The 27,002-nt window shown below is 39.3% G+C and overlaps 1 protein-coding gene across 1 annotated transcript in view; it reads right to left on the minus strand.

Moving 5' to 3' along the window:
• The window catches only part of ZNF407 (zinc finger protein 407), a 333,749-nt gene that overhangs the window by 193,921 nt on the left and 112,826 nt on the right, over positions 1 to 27,002 (minus strand). The window contains exon 4 of the mRNA XM_032182317.1: positions 6,924 to 6,998. Within this exon, the coding sequence (XP_032038208.1) occupies positions 6,924 to 6,998 (75 nt within the window). The remainder of the gene's footprint in view (positions 1 to 6,923; positions 6,999 to 27,002) is intronic.

Genomic DNA, 27,002 nt, shown 5'->3' on the forward strand with positions numbered 1-27,002 from the left:
CCAGTGCTGGACAATCATCCTTCTGTCCACCCCTTACCCACCTAGATCAGTGCTGAGCAGACTGTGAGGGCTCGTGATACAGATGATTATCTTTACCACACTATGAGACCTCTACATTTTTTTGGAATTAAGTCTCAGAGTTTTTTCTTTTTTCTTTGTTTTTTAATACCTTACAGTACCACGGGTGTAACTCTAGAACCGTACGCACTGAGGTGGTATCATTCAGTTCCAGAACACATTTCTCCAGCATTTGTTTCTGCCTTGAGGTGGTGAACCTTAAGTAAACCTGGACAAACAAACATACTTACCTAACAGATTACGAAACTGCTTTGGCTGCAGAAAAACAGTCCTGATGGCTTTACAGCTCAATAGAAGTATTGTGAAATGTATAGGTTAAAACAAGAAGATGAGCTTCTACCATCGCAGTCATACACTGTATTTACCACAGGATTTCTGGTTTTGCTTCCAAAGTCTACAAAATACTCCTCATGATTCCTCACAATATATGGAAAATATTTCATTGCAGCACAGTCAGGAGATTATGTTTCCATTTCCTCTACAATGTACTCAATAAATATTTGTGTTGTATTTTATAGACTGATCAAAGCTCAGAGTCATGATACCGCCCGTGACAAGGAACATTTTACATCTATAAATGCCATGAAGTACAACACCATACAAATTTAAAGTAGCGTAACTTACTCCGCATAACTGCCTTCCAATCCTGTGCAGGCAAAAAGGGATTTAGAGATATATGGCCGTCCAAATTCCTATCCTGTCGGCCTGCACGGTTGACTTACACAATGGAAGAAGCAATCTGGGACATACAACTGGAACAACTTACTTTCAGTTGACAGCAATAGGGGAAGGATCAGTTAATGACTGACTACTTTTTGGCTAATGGCATGCAACTACAAACCGTGTTTTCCTTGGAAACTGACTGTTGTTAAAAAAGCCTGCAGCTTTCAAGCAGCTGCCCCCACCGTCTTCTGCAGCCCCACAGACAATGTTAGTGTACACTTGCCACTGAAACTAATAGCTAGGCTCCACACGGTACTTGGTTGTTTATGAATACAGCAAGATCATCATTTATACCTTGTTAGGATGCTTAAAATTAGCCAGGGTTGCTCACTATGGGCACTGTGCATCCCATTAAGTGGTGCCTTTATCTTCTGTCCATAGCTGCTGAGCCTTCCCAAAAGGAGGACTGTTGCCAGCCAGAGAAATTTCCCAAATATTTCACATCGTATCTGACATCTAAAATTAACTTACCTCAGATTTCCCCTCCTTCTGAACTAAATTATAAGATTGCCAGGGTTTGATAGAAAGAACAAATAAAGAGAAATAGTAAAATAACTTCATTTTTCTACGGTCCTGTTGTTTTTCTTTTTATACAGTGCTGTTTGATACGATACGAACTTATCACCTGCCTTTGTGAACACAGTCTTCGAAGGTATAAATGGCTGCCTATTCTTTTCTCTCCTTTGTTGCGAAGCAAACGCATAGTATGGGCGTACAGACAAGAAGCCAAGAGGAAAGTTAGCTGTGACTTGAGGGCACATCAGCTGCTGCCAGCCCTAAAGGCTTCCTCACACTTCTTGTGTTGGCCACCGGCAGGTAATCAGACTCATGATGCAGTGGATGTTGAGCCCATACCTACGTTCACATTCTGACACACTACAGCACAAACCAGCAGATGAGCTCCACAGCAAAATGCTGCTTTCAAAGCTTAAGAAAGTAACCAAAATACTGAGAGCTTGATGGAGATCTTGAGTAAAATTTTAGCTCTGAACCAGTGCTAAAACATTGAGTCCTGTCCGCTCTCCGCCGCTCAGCTGCGATTCACGCTAGCAAAACTTGAAGGAAAAGCAGCATTTCCTTCCTGATAGATCCTTTTCCACAGCAACTCTCCAAGGTATTTTTTAAGCCATTTGAAGGAAATGATCAATTAAGGATATTTTTCATTCCCATCCAATTAAACTAGTAATGTTAAGTTTCTGTTGCGAAAGCTCAAAATTATTAGCAAGAAGCAGTAAAAAGTGATCACAAGGCTTGATGGCCAGACCAAGCATGTTACCTACCAGTGGTTATGGGGAGCTTCTTGTTTATGTATCAGTGTGTACCACCACCATCACCTCTAACTGCAAATCTTTCTGTGAGACAGTCATTTAAAGAATTCATTCTTTCACAACACAAGTTATTAGATGATTACATACATATACATTTGTATGCATGACGTAGCATCCTATGACTTTTGTCACCTGTTTTCCCCAAATCTGCTGTAACATCATCTCAATCTTTTTTACTTAATGTAGTAATATTATCAAAGATAGGCATATCAAGTAGTTATTATCAGAAATTTCTCTACTCAAACACAAAAGTCTCAAGAGAAAATTGGAAATTCAATAAAGTAAAAGAGAGTTGGGCTGAAAGACTTCATTCACTTCTAGTTTTACCTCCAAAATGGAAATATCAGGACATTGTAATTTATTACAAAACAGCATGAGGCAAGCTTTCTAAAGAGTTTACAGAACATCAAATCCCCATTCATTTTTCCTGGCTACTTTTCTTTCAGACCTCAATAATGCCTGCTAATGACATACCATGCAGTCTCATACGTTTCAGGATAGCTGTACCACACATGTTAGTAGCATTTGATATTCCAGAATACATGTGGTCTTATACAAGTACACTGAAAATCATAGCTGTAGCTAGGCCTGTCACTTATACCAAGGAATGTAACTTTTAATTTCCTGTAGAAACTGGCAGCTTTCAAATATACTATTAATGACTTTTGAGATCTCAGAGACAAGTCCACCAATAATAATGGTGGTGGCATCACTCAACCACAATGATATCTTTGGATCTTGGAAAACACAGGCAAATTTCTGGCAAAAGGAGTATGGACTCAGAGTGTGCTGCAATTTCTGGTCAAAATTTTCCCCTAGTTCTCTAAAACCTATCGAAGTATTTCTCTGTCTATCATTAGTTATTTTTCTCCCACATTTAAAGTGCTAACACTGTATCCCATTTTTAAAGCACGTGAAAATATGCCAGAATGACCTTACAAAAACAAACATATTATTAATGACCTTTGCAGAAAATGTCTTGGAACACAGATTGCAGTTCAACACATACTTTTGATCCAAGAAACTTTATATATATATATATACATATGAATGATCCTATTTGATTCAATGGTACTACTCATATGCAGAAAGTTATTTCAGAGGCAACTCATCATTTAAAATTCACAGGGAAAATGAGGTAATTAAACAACTGTCAGTTAAGGCCTTTCTGTGGCATACTTATATAAAAATATTTTAAACAGAAGCATCAGATAGAATCCTAGTTAACAAAGTCTTCTTTACTGTAAAATGCATGTTGTAAAATAATAAAGTTCTACTGAAAAAACATGTACAAAAGATAAATGTGTTTCTGTATGAAAGAATTCTAAATCCAGAGTTGTCCTTAGTAGCGGCAAAATTCTGTCTCACTGATGAGTGACTTAGTGATTTATTTTTATTTTCTTGCTCATATTTTTGTGTATCCTAAACTCAGTGATGAAGTGTCTCCTGCTTTGCCTCAGTTTACACCTAAGTAACATAATTTCTAACAGAAATTGGGACTTAGCACCATTAACACTACGGATGCATTCACCTCGTCCTCAACCACATTGTCTCCGAGACACAATAAAGGTGTAGCCAAAGATTTATCCTGCCAATAAGATATAGTTATAGGTCCCATGAAGGTTACTGACACTGAAGTACCAAATATGTACTGGCCTTGGACTTAGCAGATAACATGCCAGTTTTGAGACACATTCAAGTTGACAGTAAATCAGTATCACAGTTCCAATAACAGGAAAAAATACCTTAGAGGAATTTTTGTGTTAAAACATTCCACTTTTCAGTTAGCTATTAAATGGTAATGACCATAATGGACTAGGCAGTAGGTTTCTTTGTGGCTAAAATGTGAAGACATTTCACAGCAAGACTATTTTTTTAAGCTTCTGTGATGTGCAGCTGCATAACATTTGCCCCCTTAAATACATTTTGTCTTCAAAAAAAAGAAAAACTTGAAACAAAAGATGTTTCAGGAGCAATCTTATTATGAATTATGCTTGTTTTCCATATCTGCATATGCAAACACTGCCACAGCCTCCATAAGATCTCCCTTTTGTGGATACAAAAAAAAAAAAAAAGCTATAGTTATGGGTTATGGAAAGCAAGAGAGAGTAAGTCACACTAGTTCAGTACTGCTTCACTAAATGTAAATGTTATTTTTTTCTCCCCCTCTCAGAACTCAATGTTTGTCACCGAAAATTCTTTGCTGAGAAGTTTCTTAAAAAGGGATCAATTTCTCAAGGTGTATAAAAATATTTTTCAAGCACCCTTTTGAACTTATTTCAATTTTCTGTTTTTGATGATAGTCATGCTGACAACTTTTTTTGGTCCATCAAACTCTGTAGTACAATTACATGAATTTACTTTTAATAAATTACCATCTTTGCATATATCAGTCAAACCACAAAGACTAAACACTTGCAAATAAAATGCATTATTAATTTAATTGTCACAGCCTATTTAGCTAGCTTCTATTAGTATTTGCTATAATATGCAATGTATCAGAGAGCAGAATCAAATTCAAAACATAAAGAATAAACTGATTATATTGTCCTAGAGAAATTAAAATATAGCAAGCTTGCAAAATTATAATCAAGGCATTAATGTTTTAAATAGGTAAGAAAACTACGTAACTTAATTTAGAATATGTTTATACCCAAAGTGATGCTTTAACGTGCTGAAGAAGGATTTCTTTGGTTCCTAAAGCCATTAAAAGGCAACAAACTCTCCCATAATGGGAAGGGAAAGGTGGAAAGGAAAGCAACAGTGCTTTGGTATTTACTGCACTTGATCACGTGGCTTAAACATCCACAATCACCAGTGAAGGACAGTTCTTAGATAATTACACTGTTGTTGTAGCTCTGTCACTACCATTATAGGTTGCTCTATGTTAAGCTGAAGAAATGCCGGCTAAAAAGGTACTGCAGGTAATAAACATCCACCAGACAGATGAAGAAATTTCAGATGAAGAGAGCATGAAGTCACTCAGATATCTCTTGTTATGCTGGCCCAGGGGTGTGCAGCTGCGGATGGGGCACTGAGGCTGCAGGACAAAGCTTGGTTTCTTGCTCCCAGGGCAGCCGGAGCTGCCAGGGCTATGAACCTGCCACTGCCTGGAGAGGTGGCAGGGAGGGACCCCTTCTTCTTCTCCTCCTCCTCCTGCTATGCTGGAGGGCCAGGCTAAAAGCCTTTGAGGAATAGGGGAAGAAATGGGGAAAACAGAAACAGCCAGGCAGCCTTCAGATGAAATATAGAAACAAAAGCCAGCATCCTGCTTGCTTGGGAATCCATTCCAAGATGATAGCTAAAAATATGTCTCTCTGGTTAAGACACTATATTTGGATATCTATTGTATGCACCCTTTATTGCGCACATGTTCACTAGGGTAACGGAAGTGCTCTCTGTGTTGTATTTAGGATGATTACATAGTAAATATCCCCTTATAAAAGAACACTGGTACTGAACATTTCCAGTATCAAACAAAACACCAGAGCAAAACCTTTTTTTTTTTTTTTTTTTGTCTTTGCAAGTGTTGCTGTACAACAACAGAAAACCAGCATAAACTTTAATACGATACCTGATTTTATGAAACTGTTACTCTTGTTCCAATGCATTCTTCTACATTTTAGATGAAAAAGAATATCTCAAAACTCTTCAAAGAGCCGCGTGTTACGGAAATTCAGGTTAAGCATTTTGGAAAGGCAATCTCATAAAGAATATAAGCAGTGCTTAAGCTGTGCTTAGTCAAACAAAAGGTGTATATGGACTGTTAATTTGAAACTCTGCTCTTTGGTGACTCCATGATTTAAGTTTGATGAACTTGTGAGGAAAGACTCTAAGCAGCTACCATCCCCAGTGTCTTTAACAGGAAATGAACATGACTCAGGAAGAGTATTCCAGTGGTCTCCTACAACTCATAGCTACTATTCATTTTCTTCTTCTTTTGTATTAAAAACAGGAAATAAGCTTTATTTATAAAATCTTACACTGGAAGAATGAGTTACAAGGTGGTCATACTCGAAACAGAATCAAGTGCCCAGCAATGAACCCGGCAGGTGGGATACATCCATTTACCCAGATGGAGAGGGAATATGCCATCTTTTGGCCATCCAGAAAACATCCAGGTTTCAAATTACCTCCGAAATTCAGTGGAATGCCAATAGTTACACCACAATATGGCTAATAAATCTGAGGCAAACTCTTCTTTTCTGCAAAGTGCCGTTTAGCTTGCAAAACATGGTTACATTTTAAACCATAGAAAAAAATGACTTGTTTTCTCTCTCTCTCTCTCTCACAAAGTTTTCAACTAAGTAACTGCACATAGATTGAAAAATGAAATAATGTTTTTTACAAAGTCAAAACCACAGATCTCTGTTCCTGCCCAGCACCAAGGAAACTGTTTTTAATTCCTCTGTGACTTTGACCTCAGTAATCAACATAAATTTCAGAAAGCCATTTTAGGCAGCAGCAAGGCACAAGAGGAAAAAAAATAGGTGATTTTGTACATGGAGAGGAAATGGAAATGTTGAGAAAATAATATCACCTGCTGAAAACCAGCCCCCAAAGTTGCAAAATTTTGCATATAGTTGCTTTCTACAGCAATTTTTCCATTGAGCCCTCCAAACGCGTCATAAGCACCATGCTAGCAGACCATTTAAGCATGTTAGCTCTCTCTGTAGTTATAGCTGAGCTAAAAGTCCAGGCGATTTCATTTTGGGTACGATAAATATTCCAGGTAACACATATTATGTGAATGATATGAGGTAATATGAGGAAAAAATAAATAAAGTGACTTACCTTTCTTTGGGTGTGCCAACTCCATGCTTGCCCAGTAAATGAGTGTTCAAATGCTTCTTCATCACAAAGGCCACCCTGTCAAACAAACATATACAAAAAACAGGAAAATTAGTGTTTTTAATACTTTTTTTTTTTTTTAATACTGACTTTTTCTGTTTTGAGCATTCATTCGAGCATATTTTACTAATTGCAAAATTAAAAACCAAGAAACAAACAAACAAACGAACAAACAAAACCACCCATGCTGGACTACAAATTACTTCTGGGAGTCCATTCTGTGATGACACATTTTCTTCAGGTTGTAGTCACTTGGGTATCTCTATTCCAAATAAGCAATCATAACCATACATCATTGGTCAAAAAATAGAAAAACTGCTTCTGCTTCCCTTTGCACATTAGAACACCTTATATAATATAGTGAGAATACAGTCTTTTTCGCTTAAATAGGCATTTGCCTAAATATGCATTTTCTCATGTTAAAAACTAATACAGTATTAGCTACACCTTTGAATTTATTTAAGCTTAATGGACCCATCCTGCAACCTTTCTTCATATACGTAGTTCCATTTTTTTAATGAGAGTAATAAAAAAATACAGCAAGATCAGATGCTTTAATCACTGCTTATGTCTGGACAAAGTCCATTGTATTAATTATTTAAAGAGATATACATGGAAACAAATTAATAGCCTTAGTTATTTTATAGCCTTGTGAAAAAGGGAAGGGAAAAGGTGAAGCACACGTTTGTGACTACATTTGGAGTGGGAATAGTATTCAAACTGGCAAGACATTGTTCAAGGCATCAACAACAGCAGCAACGTTTACACTACCTGCTGTTATGTTTGCACCAAACAGAACACAGATAATTTAATTTCATTTTGGTGATATATGTACAGAAACAGACGGGAACCTATGGAGTACCCTTCTGCTGCTGCTAAGACCTGAACATCAGTTTAATTATGTCACATGACTGCTTCAAACAATTTAGATATCAGACCAAAGCTTCAAACTAAAGCACTTCTCTTGATAAGCAAAAATCGTACTGCTGTAACTTTCAGTGTGAAAAGGGCTTGCAAACATTTTTGTTAATTATGTATTACAGCTGTCCTTCATAAAGTTAATTACTAATAGCTGAAAGGCAATAGACTCTATTTGCATATGTACATGAAAGGCATGACATATGCAAAAATATGATTTTAATTAGCATTCCATGATATGAAGGGCTACAAATCAAACTGGCATGTTATAAGATTTTTAGCATTAAATGCTGAATTCATCTGGACATGTTTGCAGTAATGGACAATGGAAGGACTGTAAAAAACACTGTAGCATTATGGCATGGATGAGCCACAAAAGCCAAGAAAGAGTACTTTTCCTTTACAAATATGATAATGTAGTTTTTCCATGTCTGATCTACTTTGGGCACTTTCACATTATTACAGAGAATCTCTCTTGTGCATCCTTTAGGGTAAAAGAATATAATTTTGTCTTATTTAAATGATAGTGACTTCATTATTTTTACAAAAAGATATGAGAAATACCTTAAATACTTTCCCCTACGCAATTTACAAATCTAGCAACCCAATCATTACATCTGTGGATAATCTATCACACTGCCACCATCATTACTATTCAAGTGTCATCAGAATTACTGTACATAGGGAAAATAATTGTAACAAAATAAAATCATGTATTCTGATAACAGCACAAGGCATTGAAAACATGCTGCTCTCTTGCTTTTCAGCAGAAACAATAGCCATTTCTTTGCAGCTGTGAAACGTACCTAACTGATCTTAATTCAGTAATATTTCTACTTTCTGTTACAAACCGACCCTTCTCTAAAAGAAAAATAAAAATATTACCATGAAAGGATAATGTGAAATCAAAGTTCTAAAGGCACTTTGTGGTTTACATGGCAAAGTGTCCTTACACCACATGATAGGCAAAGGTCCCAACCAACTACATGGTATTTCTAGGGAAGATGATTTTTATTTTTTTTAGAGTTTGTATACTTGAAGCTCCCAAACAAAAGCCAAACGTTTCTTTACAGTGCATCTATAGTGGGCACAGACAGAACTACCTTCCTCTAAAATCAAAGACAAAGGCCTTGTTAATAATTTGAAGCAATTCATCTCCCATTAGCTGCTTCCCATCTTTTGCACCTTGGTTCTGAGGATCCATTTTGCTGCTGTTACACAGCACAAATAAAACGAAGACTGACTCCATGGAAGTCTCAGCGCCTACTAGCAGTTTAAGCTCCTTAATGCAATGCTTGAAGACTTCATACTGAAGAGCACAGCCTGTCCTTGTGCAAGCTTAGAGCACTCAGCACAGCTCAGGAACAGGCCCCCAGTTAGCAGAAACAGGCGTGGAAATAAAACCAAAGTTGCTACCTCCATAAGAAATTAAGAATGAAATTCAAAAATTTTTACCAAGGAACAGACATCAGAGAAAAGATATTTTTCCTTAAAATAAGAGCAAAGTCTAAATATCTTGATTGGGGTGTTGTATTTGAGGACAACATGATAACAAGACAGGTGTGGAAACCATTTGTTGATGCGTATCAACCCCTACAGGGGATCTTAAGGGAGAGGTGGTATCAAGTGCTCGCTGGCTTTAAAAAACAACCTCAAAAAGTGTTTTCAGTACATTCATTAATTCCAGATTTCCCACCAATTACTGAACTAGGAATCAAAAAATAATGTTTTTCTCTCCACCACTGACTCACCAACATGAAAGTAAATCAGTTATCCCTAAGATACTGCCAAAACTGGATAGTTAGACGTGACTTAGCCCTGCTCTTTTGAAATGAATCTTAAGGGAAGTCTGTCTGGCACCATTAAGGACACAAGGAGTTAATGCGTTCAAAATACGTTGCTGCAATGTGTCTTAATATCAGGGAGAATCCTTCCACAAAATGCAGTAACCACCAGTTTGGGTTTCCCTGCTGTGTTTTTTGTTGTTGTTGCTGGTTTTTCTTTTTGTTTGTTTGTTTGTTTTGGTTGGTTGGTTGATTGTTTCTACTAGAATTAAAAAAGAAAAGAAAAAAAAATGTTCAAATGCTAGAAATTAACTGGTTTCAGAAATGCATCAAGAGGGAGTAGGAAAAACCTGTAGTAGCCTTTCTTCTATTGTTTCCAGTACAAGCCAGCAGCAAAGCAGGCCATACTATAGGCCTAAAATCATTTTTATAAAATCTCATCTAAACATCCTCATCCACAACCCACATGAAGATGAGCAGTCACTGCCAGCTGCTCCCCCAAGGAGCAAGTGTCTTAGGGCAGAAATGTTCATCATATACGTCCAAGCCACGGTCAGCGAGAGCTGCCCCCATTCAATAGGAAGACTGCTGGAAAAGATGAGTATGCAGGATTTTATTTGCTTGCAGTGGCATTCTGGTGGTTGTATTGTTGTTGTTGTCATTTGTGGTTTTGTTATTGTTTGTTTTGTGTCTTTTTTTTTTAATCTTCTTAGTGATTTTCAACTACTTTGGCTCCAAGCTAGCAAAATCCCCCGAAATATGCGCTCTATGTTCAAAATTCAGGTTAAATTAAAACCAAGTTGAAAAATGACAAAAGAGCTTTCCAACAGTATCCACACTCCCTATGGACAGTTTTTTACACATGAGCTATAAATAAAAATAATTTTCAATCATAAATATACAAGCACCTTTCCCAAAATAAGCTTGAAGAATATTCTGTTTTCAGTTTAGAAGAGTTGTGGCTTTGCAGGAACGTGTCCACTCGTATTCCATGGCAGCCTTTAAACAGCTCTTGGACTCACTCTGAGAAAGTCTGTAACTGATTTAGGAGCCTCCAAAGACTTGTCTTCAGTTATAAAAGCATATTTTAATGTACAAAAGAAACAAAGGGAATTCTAATTCTGGGAATAAAGAAACATATTGGACAATCTTGACTTCCACTTTTCATTCTAGTGTAATACAAGTTCTTCAGCATGTGCAATGTTTATCATCACAGTACCCAAGGAAAATGAATAATCTGTCATGTATTGTCTGTTCTCTCATACTCTCCGCAGGGAGAGAACTGTGCTCTGTGAAGTGTCTTATTTTGAGAGGGCAGAAGATTCTAGGTTTTAATATGTTTTGAATCTCTAAAAAGCTTTTTTCTTCTTAATACATACATTGCTCCGTTAGCGGAAAGCCACGTTAAAGAAAACAAACGCAAACCCAAACCAGCATTCGGGACCGTAGCGTCACGAAATCTGCGATGGTCCCGTATTTCCTGCGCGCCTGCCGCTCAGCATTGGCCTCGCTCCAGGGAAGGAGCTACATCACATCTTACCTCCACCAAAAAGTCACCTGGATTCATGCCAACAGGCCAGCCGTCTCGTAACCCAACTGCGGAAGGGGACCAGCACCACGATTTATTTCGGTGGGACTCTACAAATGAGGTACCCAGCGGTTGAAGAGCAATTTTAAATCACTTTGCAATGGATACACAGCTCTCGGCAACTGCTCTCCGGGAATTTATCTTACAGACAGCAGTGTTCAGTGACGGCAGAGAAGTCCAGGAGAACAACAATGAATACCTATCCTTTATTCATATTCTCAACATCCTTTACATCTCCTTTAAACTGTCCAGAACCTCTTTATCTCTGAGTTTAACTCTGAGAATATGATTAAGCTACTGCATGAAGCGTACAGGCCCCATGTATACAAGATGCTTTAGAAAGAGCCTCGAAAGTATTTTTCTTATTATTTTCTGAAGTAAAATAGAATGTTATTATTTTCAAATTATTAGTATTTATATATTTTATCTCGTTTTTCTCATAGGTTTGGGGCACTCAGAAAAGATGGGATAGTTTTCTGTTCTTGATAAATTACATGGGAGATCTGACAGCTTCAAGGAATAAGAAGAACAAGGATCTCCAAAACTTTTATGCACCATCACAAAATATGAAGAAATAATGCATTATTCTGTCTGCATCGGCTTTTGCTTTCCATGATCTGCGCTTGAATTCCTGTCCCTTCATCTGAGGCAAACTGCATCAATCATGCTGAGGAAGGGGAAGGTACATTTAGGCAAGTAAACAATAACGCAGACTCAGGTGGCTCTTATTCCAGGCATGAAGTACCCTTGCTCCTTATAGCATCTTGAAATGCACTATAAGCCTTAATTGTTTATAGCTGAATGAGTGGTTCACATGGAGTCATGCCACCAGGGGTATCAGTTAATAAAAAAAAAGAAATAGTCCAGCTTCTCAAATATCATGACCCACACGAATTTTGGTGTGTTGAATAAAACTTGTATGTGCAGTTACGTATTTGTACCTGTTCTACATATAAACACATACACATTCAAGTCAGCATTTGGTCAAACAAAACTTAACAGTCTACAGGGATTTAAAACTAAGTTTTTAAAATCTTTTGTTTATATAAAAAGTTGCTAGCCGCATCTCATCTCTCAGGCAGGATTTTGCATTCAGCAGGTCAGCTTCAGGAACAAGAAGGCAGAGGAAAAGGTGGAAGTGCCCAGAAAGCAATGGTTTTCTATAAACAAGTGATCTTTTTTTCCATGCATCAAAAGTCTAAATTCCTGGGAATTTCTTCAAGTCCATCATTCGGGGATGTTTGCTGATTCTGAAAGGTCCAGACCGGGGTGCTGATAACTCTCTTGCATGACCGTGCGCAAGGGACTCAATTTAAAAGAAAGTATCTGGCAGGGCTGAGGCTGGTGTGGAAGATATCCAGTAGTCTGAAAGGCTTCATGCCCTTTGTGACAGGATGTCAGGTTCGACTAAATATCTGGCAGGGCGAAGTCTAGTGTGGAAAACATCCAAATATCTGAAAAACTTCATGCCCTCAGTGACAGGACGTCAAGTCCTAGAACCCGGCGCAGGAAAGCTGGGATTTCCAGCTGACTCATTTAGCAGCCAAACGAGGCAGGTCTTTTCACTTCCAGCTTGCAATTATGACGATTCTTCTTAAGGTAAAATAATCAATAGCGTTTCAGAAGGTTAACAAGTCATGTGTAATCACTCAGTCTGCGATGCTGAGAGTGCTGTGACGTGCTGGCTTACACTCCCTGCTGACCCCATGTGTTAAAGAAGGATATGGCTACTTTATGTTATGCTCCACCCTCACTAACACTACCGATTAAACTGAAAAGTAAAGCGCATACACCTGGCATGTGTAGCTCCTTCCTCCCCGTCTTCAAGTGCAAGCGACTTGGCAGACTGGAAAATGCAAACTTTTTCTCTTGAAAAGGGAAACCAGAAGAGGCAAATAAGGACAACTTTGCCCTCACCAACATGACAAGGACCAGAGCACTATAGAAGGCCCACAATAATTCATAGAACCTACAGACTCAAACCAAAACTTTAAATTTCCGAGAATTATCAGGCTTTCTGCCTGAAGTTTGAAACTTTTTTTTTATTATAATTATTATTTTTACACTTTGCCATGCAACAATCTGGTATGCAGTTCAATTCTTTATTAACTTTTCCACAGAGATGTTTTATTGCCAAAGTTCAAAACCCAGCATTTTCAAAACCAGATTTTATGGGACTATGCAATCATCAGTGCAACTGTCTACAACCTTCTCTTCTAAAAATACCTCATACCAATTTTGCTGTTACTTGGACTGAACTAGCAATGAAACCAAGAAGCCTAACAACAAAATAAAAAATAAAAAAAATATGAAAAAAGACCAACTTGTATTATCGCATTAGTGGAACACCTGTACATAGCTTGCACTCAAGGTAGACTTGAATATCACAGCAGCTACTGTTCCTGACTCGCTTTGAATAGGCTGACAGACAACAGGATTGTCAATGTGCTGTTCAATGACCTGCATCAATCTCAAGAATAATTTACTGCTATATCAGACAGATCATTATGGATGAGTTGCGCACTATCAATCAATCGGCTGTGTTGTTCCTGCATATTCCTGCATCTATCATCCAGAAGAGAGAAAAATCCCTCAACATATTCTTGTTGCTTTCTGCCACCAATCCGTGTCCCTCAAGATGCAAAAGAATTATTAGTCTCGTGGCCATAAAGTAGTAGCAACGAGCACAATTATCTGCTTTTATGTATTCTGGCATAAAAGAGCTGGGCACAAAGGAAGAGAAAACAAAACTGAATAAAACAAAAATATCCTCTCCTGCTGCTCTCAAACTGACCTGGAAAGATCAAAGTTGCCTAGTCCTCTGACTTCCTCTCTTTTAAGAGACGTATTTAATGTAAACCATCAATGACAGAAATTAGTCTGTCATTGCAGGGACAGCAGCCAAAAGAGAGAACGTTGGTCGTATCTACTTTACTTCCTCTCTTGACGGAGCTCACTTGTTCACAAATTATGTGCCTCACCTGAAGTCACTTATTTTGCAACTAAAACAGAAAGGTTTCCTGTAAGTTGATTCATTCTTAACTGTATTTATTATTATCATTATTTTTCAACACTAAAAGCACCCCTTGATAGAAGATGAACGAATGAGCCAAACTCAGACACACAGCGTACAGCTGTACAGCTTCTGTACCTGACGTTCAGTACAGCTTCTGTGCACTGAGAATGGTTTTCAGGAGCCACACACTTTGCCTCATTAAAGGAGGCAGAAAGCGACTGCACTGCTTAGGCTATAACTCGTTGCTGAAAACGGGGCTTAGATGCTTCAAAAGAATCTCACCGCATGGCTCAAAGTGCACAAACTGGTCTGTATGGTTAAGCATGGACAAATACTTCAATAAATGATGCTGCTTGATATTATATATAAAAACAATATGCTTTGGATCATTCAGAACACCCTCAATACAGTTTCAGATGTGCGTACATAAAAAGTGTCAGAACAGGGCCCAAAGAATTATCCATTTCACAAGACCACAATAAAGTACCATCCGAAGATCACATCTGCTGTCTGTAGCCTCAAAAGCATGCAAACCGAGGCAAATACCAGTCAGCTTGAAGTAATTTTCTACAGGATTTCTCTAAAAACAATAAATGTATCTTTTCTTAAAGTACTTATGCTATCTCAAATAAACACAAGGGAGTTTTCAAGTGGTCGGATCCTGTTGCCCCCCCGTCCTGTCCACATATAAGGAGTCTGGAAGGATCTAAAATTCAAAGCAAAATATCATCCATGAATAAACTAAAAATTAATGACCAGTGAAATGGGTCAGACAAAAAAAAAAAAAAAAAGCAATCAATTTTAGGAAATGCACACCTCTTTTAATTTTCCCCAAACACCTATGTATAGTAATGAAGCTGAAGTTGTTCATGCACCATTACTAAAAATAACAATCTTCTTGAACAATGTGCAACTGGGTATTCTTCTCAAGCAAAATAAAATGTAATAAAGTACTTTATTTTTGTTTTAAACCTGAACTTTCCTACTGAAGTTGAATTGAGCCACTGTCCGTCTAAGTGTCCGCAATTCTGTTATGAAGTCAAATTGAAGATTAAGCAGTAAAAACTGAAATAAATAAGAGATTGCTTGTACAGTAGATTTGTAAACTGATAACAGGGAGTAAACAAATGGCTCTCTACATATTTTGTTTGCTTAATGAGCAGACTAAAAATAGCTGAACAGTGGCAAAAACTTTGAAGTCAGAAGGTGTTCACTCTGTCAGGAAATCACCTAACAAATACATGAGAAAATTAGTACCGCTACAAGAAATGTTTGTTTCAATATTCAGAGGAGTTAATGAATGTTAAGTGATAATGGTAGACAGCAGCACTGTGTAATTACATTTCTAAACACACCTTACCAAATCACTTCTAAGCTAAAAGAATCACATGTTCTATTAATTTTCATTGGGTATCAAACATCTGTAACTGTCACCTCTAACAGGTGTTTCATAATCTAACAGCTGCACAAAGTACGAAAAAAAGACAAAAAAAAAAAAAAAGACTCACAATGCTTTCTGCAGTACCGCTCCCAGCCTCTCAGCCTACCAGCACACAGCCTCTCTAACTTCTGAAATGCCACCTTAGGCTTAGTGTTTACACTAAAACAGATTACCATCAACATCCAGAAACACGACAATACCGGAGAACATCCTTGTTATGCTAAATAAGGCTCTAGGAACTCTTTCAACATAAATCGAGGATTTCAGCTACGTATAGGGCACCTACCAATTTTGGCACCAAGAAATTGCTCGTTTCCTCTCTTTTCTCACAGTGTGTACATCCAGCATTCCCATAACTGTTCCCTCCCTTTCCCCGTCCCTCCCTCCTTTTAGACATCGTTGTGTCTCCTTGCCCACGATCCATTTCCCAGCACGTTCAGGACTTCACCTATCGGCACAGCTACAGCTTGGTGCAGGAGGCTTCAGTTCCAGCTATCCCCACCTTGCGTCTGGAAAGATATGTGACACTGATCTGCTTCAGGACGAAGAATGGCAAGGATATTTCCTGTCACTATCTGCCAGCGTCAGCCCTAAAACGTCTGCTCTCCTTGATTTCACAACACTGATGGGTCATTGCATTTTTCAAAGGACTGCAAACACGGTGCTCTCAGATCATCAGAGTGACATCCCCAGCTGATGCGAGGTACAGGTCTCACCATCGTTTGGATGGCTGAAATCAGTGAGAGGCTGTATCTCCAGGCACGTTGTCCAGTGTCTACCAGCAGTAATGGGCACCTGCATCTGAGTATCTGCAGAGTACCGCCAGTTTGAGTGATGGGTAGATGGATAAACACTCTAAAGCAAGATTTGCATGTACCATGTTCGTGGTCTTATGTTAGACATGCACCTATTGCCATGCAAAAGAGAGGCTGGCACAGACACATCTAGATAGTGAGGTGCAGACAGATTGGTTTCGAGCAGCTCATCTGGATTCTGCTATGATCTTTGGTACATGAGCACTAACAGCAAGGGAGTCTGGAGGAGCACCAATAAAATCCCAATACTCTACTGGATGGACAGGTCTTCAGTCTTTATGTACCCTGCAAATCTACATTCTCAGTAGGAGAAATGTCTAGGAAAGACAGTGCAGGCTATGAAATTAGTTCTCTCTCTTAATAGCACTGTGATTTCCAAATTTTGTCACCATGAAAACAGTAGGTGTATGCAGCCATGGAAGTTACTTCTCTTTGCAATTGATTTTCAGAGACTGGCAGGAGCAACCCAGGTATGTCCTGCGTAGGAGAGCCAACCACCAGCTGCTGGGTTGCTGCACAGCAGCACTGGGCAGAGCCAGGAATACCTGTCACGTGCTGCTCGTTTCAACTCTCGGTGCCTCAGATTTGGGGGGGAATGCTACAAAAGCATAGTGAGTTCTGCCTGGATGATGAGAGACTTGGCTTCCAGAAGCTTGGCCATATCACTGAGACGGGCATTGGCAACATACAGAAGGCTCATGCTCATGAAAAGGTGAATGTTAGAAGGGAAACCTGAGCCAGTCAGTACATATACTCACATGGTAGGATGAACAGACTAATGCTTGAACTGGGAAATTCTTCCAAGTGCTCCCAAGCTTTTGGGAAAGCCAGGTAAACCACATCTCTCAGTGTCCTGGGAGTTGTTAGGGAAATATCTGACCTTCTGCCATCAGTTTCAACAGAGCTGTCTGGCAGTTCTAAGGAGCAAAGACTGCACAGGTTGCAAGTGCAACAACTGACCTCCAAGAATATCTCATAATAAAGATGTTTCAGTTAATTTCTACTTAAAAAGGATAAACCCAAACAAATATACTTAATTATAATCTTTTGCTCTTCCTGAACAAAACGTCACTTTAGATGCCGTACCTTCTTTTTAGCTGTTTAGAAATTGCCCTGCAGACTGAGTTACCAGGTTTGAGCAGAGCTTGTATGGGAACAGCTATCTTAACAGTGAAATCCTTGTCAACAAAAGACAAGGCTGTTGCCTGTCTTTAAAGGAAATCAAAACATATCTAAAGATAGTTGATTGCAGGCTGGTAAACATATAGGGCCTGTAGTAGCAGTGCCACCATACATAACTCAGTCAGTTCAGGAGATCCAGTGCCTGTGGTCTTTTGCAAAGTTGCCAGGTACAAAGAAAGGAATGAGATGAATAAATTGGTCACTGTCTGATGACTGAACTGCTCAGAAGTCACACACAATCAGAAGTCATACGCAATTTTTATTGACAATTTACCCGCAATTTGAAAACGCTGCTGGTGATAGATGGTGACTGGAACTGAGAGTCTGCAGCGTGCTCGGTCTGTGACAGTAGTGAAAAACTTGCCCTAGGTCTTTGCTTGACATAGAAGAGCAAGTCCGGGTTGATTTGTTTATTCCTGAGACTTAAATTCAGTTGTAAAAACATACACAGTTGTAAAGCACATCCTTTTTGCCTTACAACTACACTTTCTACAATGCTGTTTGACTTAAGGTAGAAAGCAAAATATTTCAGAATATCTGCTCATCATAGGAGCTGCAACTGCATAAAAATAGTAAAACAAAGACAGCAGTACCTAATCTGTAACAATCAGAAGTGCCATCTATATGGATGAGCCAGTAAGAACAGCCTGGCCAAATCAGAACAGACTGGTTCCTGCCTAGGACAAAAGATAGAAAGCCTTTGGATCACAGGGGTTTCAATCAAAAAAAAAAATCAAAAAAAAATCATCTGGTATTTGTGTACACCCAAATGTGTTTGGAGCACAACGAAAAATGAGGACACCCAGTATGTACAATGGCTCTCAAACCTGGCCATCCTACCTACCTACCTCCTACCTGGCCATCCCTACCTCAGAGACCAAGAACTACGAAACACTGTCATCAGATCCACTGTACTGTAGTCCTGATACCTTGCCGCTATGTTTAATGGTTTAATGTGATTAATGCTTGATTTTTCATTGTTAAAAGATACCTTGGTTAGTAGTTAGCATAAATAAAAGCTTGTTCTGGAGTTTTCAGTCTCAGTTGGAGTCTTATTCTCTCCGGTCCCCCAAAATCTGAGACTTGTAACAACCTCCTCCTCTTGCCACTGGAAGGGGAGGAGGCTGGCTGAAGAAAGCAACAGTGACTCTTAGAGGAAACCATGATACGCAGACCAGAAAGACTCTTATGCACTCCACAAGCCCTACAGACTACCAAACTGTCTCACATTATGGCACTGAACATGGGCAGATGTTATTCAGAGCAGCATGGAAGTCTATCCCAATGAGAAGTGCAGGTGCTCACGGTGCTGTTACTCCGTTTCTCCCACGAGCCAGCGGTAAGGCCTCTCAGCACCTCAGCCACAGACTGAGCCGGAGAATTACTGGTCACTAACGCTGCCAAGTGCAAAGTCTGGTGATACCTAGGCTTGCCTTTGATCTGCTGGACTCACTTCAGACAAAGTCAAAAGCCAGGTGACTAGTGCTGAAATGGCCTTCATCCATCACCTCAGGGGCTGAGGGCTTCGGTGCTGGCAAGTTTCAGAGAGGCCGAGCATGTTATCCTTGTACCTGGTCTGAGAGAGAAATGTTCCTCCTCTGTGAGCAGCTGAAAGCTGTCTCTTCTGAGACTGTGACGCAAGAGCTGGCTGAAGGCAGAAGCTTACTTAAAACTCTCAAATCCTGAGGAAGAGCTGAAGGCTTTCTTTGGGATTAACAGAGTGCTCGCCAGAGATATAATTCTCATTGAAGCAATAAAGACAATAATAATAATAATAAAAACAACACACCACACTGAATTTGGAAGGATGTTTCGCACCATAAAAAAAAGCTTTCTTGCAGCCCAGTATGGATGTTGCATGCGTTAGCTGTGAAGACCGTTATCAGTCCAGGAAAACCAAGGAGTATAGATCAGACAAATCGGTACAGTCATAAAGATGATATCTGTGACACAGCAGAAGATGTTCTCTGGCAAAGAATATTCCAGTCTCGGCCAGCAGTTGAGATTTGTGTCCAGAAATGGTCAGAGTTAATCAAGCATGAGAAAGATGGGATCTATATACGTGCCCAGCAGAATTAAAAAAAAAACTCCTTTGATCTCAAGGGCCTACACATGTACTTACTGAGCACACGTATGAACAACCACCTGAAGGAGAAATAAGATTTGCTGCAAACTAAAGGTTATAGCATGTTATTTAAAAAAAAGAAAGGAGAGTTGATAAATTATTAGAAAAGATGCAATAAAAGGAATTCAGGTTTTTCTGCATTTTGCCAACCAAGATTCTGAGGGATTTAACTAGAAGAATAAATAACAAGACTTCAGTTTTATATACAAAGTGAAAACCTGGCCCCATACAGAGACATAAACCATGTCTCTTTAACAGAAAAATTATTTTCAGCCTCAACGTCTTTCTGAAATGAAGCTTCAGCTAAAGGGCTCTGTGTCTTCTGATCCTTGCTGTCGTCACAGCCACAGAGCCATAGACTTAAGTGCTGGCATGAAAGGATGGGATCCCAAAGCCCCACTTGCGACCAGCTTTTGGTAGGAGGGGAACTTGGCAGCAAAGACGGCACACGTACCAACACGTGGCACTCTTCCATTCCCTCCTGTACTGCATCACAGTTTGGTTTTCACGAAACTTACATCGTTAAAGTCACCTTTAGAAACCATCACGTACATAGGAAGATACGAGCAAAACCCAGGCTGTACAGTATCTGCTTTTTTAGCCCTCTATAACGTGAATTTGGGACGTTTTAGGCAATTGAGTGATGCCTACCTTTTCGGCCTCATTTTTGAGCTAGCAGACAAACCAGACCTAAGCTGCTGGGCAATCAGATGCTTTTGTCATGCTCCGACTCTGTCTTCACTGGACCATTCAGACAAACAGAAGACAAAACTGTATGTTTTTAACAAATTGCCAGACATGAAAGAATTCTGACTGGTTGTATGAGTTAAGAAATCTGAGATGATGTTTGAAGGGATGGCCTGCATCTCTCCTCATCTGATTGAAGATATCAGAGGCTAGCAGTTGACAGGGTCCCCTCTACCTTTTTTGTTTACATTTCTTCTTCCTATTTCAATGCAATTCTGCTCTCTAAAAGCAGTATCAGTCAACTTTCTAGGGGTAGAAAAAAGCAAACAAAACAATAAAGAACTAGCAAGTAAGTAATTGGTCCTTGTAAGCAATTGGGTTGAAATTTCTTGAAATTTCAACCATGTAATCAAATAATTTACAACAACCTGTGTAAAGTGTTTCAGGTTGGATTACAGCTTTTTTTTATTTGGTAGGGTTTTGCTTATCCAAAAGCAGCTCCCCACCAGACCCGCACACCCCAGGACTCCCCGCAACCTGTCCATCAGAAGGGTGGAGGTGTCCCTGTGGAAATCACAGCTCTACCAGATGGTTTTCAGCCAAGGAAGGCCTCAAATTTTAAGCAGCATAAAGTATTCTCTGCAGAGAGTAAATACATAGAGAATGCTTTCTCATTTGTTTTAAACAGAAATAAACAGTCAAATCGAAGGGTTATGTTTCTTTAATTTTTCTCAGATTAGCAGAACCACCAAACCCACGATCTATGGCACAAATGTCTGTACCTGGGCAGACCTGGACACACGATTTGTTTGATCAGCACACAACTTTTAGAGCACTGAAGAGCAGGCGATGCCATGTGCAACACGTAGCCGAATGGATGGATGGGATTGATTTTATAAAGAGTTACGAACAAAACAGTCCAAGATATTAACCAATAAACACATGCCTGGGTGAAAATGCCATATTATAAAATTACTGTAAAGATCCTCTAACTGTTCAGGGGAAAAAAAAAAAGTCCAATTTTCCACCTAAGCTGACAGCGTGGAGTTTTCTGATAATAAGATCCAAGGAACCTGTAAACCCAAGGCTCTAATTTTCTTATGGCGACTGTGTAATATTTTGCAAAGTAAAATTGACTGAGATGGAAGCTATTTTGCATGGTACAGTGGCGATGGCTAACAAATGAGAGTTTTGTGGGCTGAATGTTAGTCCCCTGCCTCATCTGCCACCCCTAATGACAGCAGCCACCTGCTGTTTTATTGTCACAGCTGGAGCCGGTTCACACTCCTTGGTGCTGAGCTCTGCCCATGAGCGCCAAGCTCTCGCCTCGCCTCATTACTTTGATGAACTTTTTATGGTCAGCACCCATGAAGACCTCATCTAGGACTATACAACCTAGATCGGCTTCAGGGAGTGCTTCCAGCTAGCATGAGGTGATAATACACAGTGACACTACGGCTGCCTCTGCCTGTCACTTAGTCAAGCCACTGTACTGCACTTCTGGCTCTACAGGGCCCTCAACAGGTAAAATGCCATGAAATTCTCCTGTATAATAAAGTTCCCTCTTTCTTTTTCACATTGCAATACGGAGATCATGTCACACGAGCAAAATCTAGCTTTTCAAAGATGGATATGAAAATAAAAAACATATCATGCTGCTCGTTATATATAAGTACAGATAAGAAATTGCTGCATTCCCTAGATGTAAACCCACTGCCTTCCTAAAAAAAAAAAAAAAAAAAAAAAAAAAAAAAAAAAAAAAAAAAAAAAACAACAAAAAAAAACACACATCCTGGCATTAAAGAAAGCAACCATGAAAACCATATTACAGCTTGATTAACACTGCCAAATATGGAAAAAATAATTACATGCATTTTACAACAGAAGGACCATTTTAACTTAAAGAACAGAAAGCACAGAAAGGAAAATCAAGCTGGTTAAATCAAATTACTACCCAAATGAATCCCCGGTGGAGAATGATGTATGCTAGCCCCTCTCCACTCCCCACTCTAAAAACCAAACCACACGTACATTGATTAGATATGATAATATATCAAACCAAGAGAACAACAGAGCAAAACCAGAGCAAAGCCTTTTGCATTGTTTTACTTGCACAGGGCAGTGTGTTAGCATCTCCTGGTAATTTAAAAGCAAGTATGATCATCCTCTCCTTTTCAGAACTGTTTATACTAGCAAGCACCCCAAATCGCATGTGCCTGTGTGCGTTATTAAACTTCATCAGAACATTTCGCATTGAGATACTTAGTACAGACTGCTTTATGCTTGATCACTGGAATTTTACCCCAGGTTTACTTTCTGCAGTAGAAAAATCCTTCTGGTGACAACAGAGCTTTACATTTGCCCATATTTACATATATCATTAAGATTAATATATGTGCTATTAATAATAATTTCATTAACATTCTGAAATCATCAAATAACATTTTGACTTTTGAATGGCTGTAGGCTATTATAAGCCTAAAACCAGAACATTTTCAGTATTCATTGTGTAGCAATCCAGCTGATCAGTTTTGACAAATTCATGCAATGTTATAAGCCATTAAACTTCATTTAGTTTCATTTAAAAATTCCACCTAAAAAAAAAAAGCATTTGTGCAGACAACATGATTCCCAATAAATACCAGTTCACAGGCCTGTTGCGTTTTTCAGTTTGAATGTTACTGAAACGTTTTGAAATTCCTTGTAAATACAGGTTTTGAAATAATATTGAGACCACTGACCAAGGAAGAGCTGAACATCTCTAATGTGGTATCATACAGATCAGCTCCTCTTCATGAAGGACAGTGCTGTGGATGCTCCATGCTTCACAAGATAAGGTCCAGGCCCCTGAGAAAGGTGGAACCTTAAAATTGTTGCAGGGCACAGACATTGTCCTACATTACAGAGAATTTACCTATGCAAGCCCTTCTTTATAATCACCCTAACCTACAGTCAGAGAGACAGGGAGAAAAAAAAATAAATGTTTTAATTCTGCTGGAGGCTGAGTATCTCCTGATCTCCTGTACAGTCCTGAAAAGTATTCAAGAGAACTGGAAGACACGCAGAAATCAGAATAATGAGGGCCAAAAATGTATAAAAATTCCTGTTAAATATAAATGAAACCCATTTCTCTACCAACACAATTTCAACAAGAGGTTATCTTCTCCACAATCAGTTCAACAAGAGAACTTCTTGAGCACACTGACCTATTGATCATATCCTTTGGAGAGTCCAACCTCAGAAGAGAAAATAGCTTTTATAAAAAAAGGGAATTCCCTTCCTTTGACTAGCTGATGTATCTGCTAAATGTGTAACTTGTAGGCCTCATTTTGTGCCCTTCAAAATAAAGTATCAAAGATGCAGCTTGATTAGTGTAGGGTAAAATATTTTAAAATGGACAAAACTGCCTCAGGGGACAGATCTATGGTTTCACCAGGATGATCTCATGATGGTGATGGTAATTAAATAATAATATCTGAGGTGCGATGGTTGTTTTTTTGTTTTGTTTTGTTTAACAATACTGCATCAGCTATAGTATGCCTATTGCAGTCTTTGTCATACGGTACAGTTAATCCATTTAAGAAGTTTCTCTTTTATTAATTTCTAATCCATAGCAAAACTCTAGCTCTAAAGCCACAACCACCTAGGTATATATTCACCTGCATGGGCATCCAAACCAGCCATGGTTTTGCTCACTATATTGCATGAAGTAGCCTGCATACACGTATAAGTGTTTGGATATCTTTTTCCTTTGCAATACTGTGTTGCTGTGGCATTATGACCGTGTTTTAGAGTTATATTCTAAAATATAACTTCAATTTATGCAGCGCTTACAGTTCACTGGTCTGTAATTCTTAATATCCCTCTATCTTCCACCAATTTTCATTTTAGTAGCTATTATTTAAAGTTCATTTTCCATGACCTTTCAATCGTGATTTTTTCCAATGTGACAACAAACATCAGTGCCATTTCTGACGGTGACTTTTACTGGGGTAAGAAAAGCAAACTTTTCAAACAGAAGCTATCAGAAAACCATCAGACAGTAACAACCTGTGGTCAGTATCAAGATGAGCTGCATGTGAACAGACAGCGTGGAGGTGACAGGATTTGTATCCAATTACTAATCCCCAGAGCTATTAAACCCCCTGAACGATAAATTTCTATAAGCTGATCCCTTAAGCCATCATCAGCCGGTCATGCCACTGTGTTCCAACAGGAACGACAAAAGGGGAAACACTTCATGTTTTCGATTCAAATCTCCAAGATACAGAATAGTCGTGTTGGGAAGTTCCTACCTCTCAGAAGTATTGAAAATGGATCTTATGAAAATAGGAATAGGCACAAGAAATTGTCTTAACACAGATATTGTTTTCTGCACTTACTCCAAGCATACAAAGAAGCTATCAATATCTATACATTTCCTTGTACTGAGCAGAAATATGTGTGCTTTCTTTTTTTTTCAAAAAACAGCTAAACTTCCATGCCTGCTGTACAAGAAAAGGATATTCATATGAAGGATACCGGAGACATTGCTGAGGAATTGTTCACCCTTTAAAAAAAATATTATCTCTGTAATGCTGCCAGTGTTAGTGTCAGGTTGGGCAATTAGCCACTTAAGTGTGAATAAGATCTGCCAAGAAGCTATTTCATTTTTGCCTCGGAATATTTGTGTATCTGTGAGCTGGTGTGTGTTTGTGTTCATGCATCAGTGGCATCTGGTTGTTCATGCCAGGTTTTCTTATCATACTTTTCTGCCTCTTTGAACTCGCACATTCCTGCAATACAAAATGGACACATCTGCTGATAATGTCAACACACTTACATTCACAAGGAGAGATTTTGTGTAACTAGATCTGAAGTAGCCTTTTTTTGTGTTCATTACCTGACCCTGTCTGTTTACACAGTACGAGAAGAGCTGTTCATGGGAAGAGCTCCAATACTGCGAGCACCTCTAGATGTTAAAAGACAATGGATGGAACAGGAAATAGCACCCAAATACTCTCCTACAAACCCCATTTTTACATGGTCTGAAGGAAATTCTTGCTTCTAATAGCAGACTCGGTTCAATGGGATGCTGAGAGCATCTAGGTATCTCCTTAATCCAGATCTCATTATGCTTTAGACTCCTGTACATCCATCTGGGAAATTCTGTCTGGAAAGACAGACTACTTCAGCTGGAAGGGACCTACAAAGATCATCGAGGCCAACTGCCTGACCAAGCATATGACTGAGGGAATTACCCAAACACCCCTTGAACACTGCTGGGCACGGGGCACCCACCAGCTCATTAGGAAGCCTGTTGCAGTGCCTGAGCACCCTCAGGGCACAGACACGGCTCCCTACGCCCAGCCTGACCCTCCCCTGGCACAGCTCTGAGCCCTTCCCCTGCATCCTGCCTTCGGATCCCAGGGCAGAGACTGTTGCCTCCTCTGCGCTTCCCCTTTTGTTATTCTGTTGGGGGTAAGGAGTGAGGGATGGAGGGGGGTGTGAGAGATGGAGGTGATGCATACCCACCGACTGCAAGTCTTCATCCTGCTTAATTCAACAGCAGAAGTACAATAACCCCAAACAAGGCTCCTTCATCAGTTTTGATACAGTCATCCAAAATTACAAGCAACACAGACGAGATATAAACAATCCACCAATCAAAGCTGAACAGTGCCACGTACAAATAGCAGTATACAAAATCCTTTTCATAACATTTCAGCACAGAGGTATTGAAGCTACCTGCCTGAATACTTATTAGAGAACTTCACAAGTCTTAATGGTACTAATGACTCATTCAGAATTTACTACCACTTACACTAAAAAAAAAAGGAAAAAGCCTGCCTTTCAAAAAATGTGTTTAAACAGCCCTGATGAAAATTAGAGTATTTTGTAAAACTGTAAGTACTTTAAGGCTAGTGAAAGTAATTACCTAATATTACTGCCTGTAACCGGGGGTTAGGGAGGAAGGTGAGGTCCAGGTTACTAAATGTGGCTCTGGTAACAAACTTCAAACCCACTGCTATTAAATCTCTTTTACCATGCTGTTACATGAACGAAGGATGTTTATGACAAATGTTTTTATGACAAATGTTCTTAAATGAGGACTCAGAACCAAGACTGCCATTTTCCCTACTAAAACTCTACCAAGCTGCAGCACCACTAGCCCATAGGTTTGGGGCAACCGTGCTGCAGTTGCCATGCCTAAGACCGAAGTCGGTGCAGTTACACCCCATCACACGCCAAAGATGCAGTTACTTGCAAGAAGTGCTTCTGGTCTTCCCAGAAATGCACTCACCTGACCATGAAGTGGCTAACATCCCCACTCGGGAACTCCAGCAGGCGAGGGCTGTTTCACTAAATAGCTATCGGCTTCTCCACGGATCGCCCAGAAGGAGATGTTTGGAAATGGGATCAATCCCCATCCCCAGGGGGGTGAGGGATGCTTCCCTCGTCTGGCACACAACTCTGAGCAAAGGAC

Source organism: Aythya fuligula, chromosome 2 (assembly GCF_009819795.1).
Source record: "Aythya fuligula isolate bAytFul2 chromosome 2, bAytFul2.pri, whole genome shotgun sequence".
In the NCBI taxonomy this organism is placed as follows: domain Eukaryota; kingdom Metazoa; phylum Chordata; class Aves; order Anseriformes; family Anatidae; genus Aythya; species Aythya fuligula.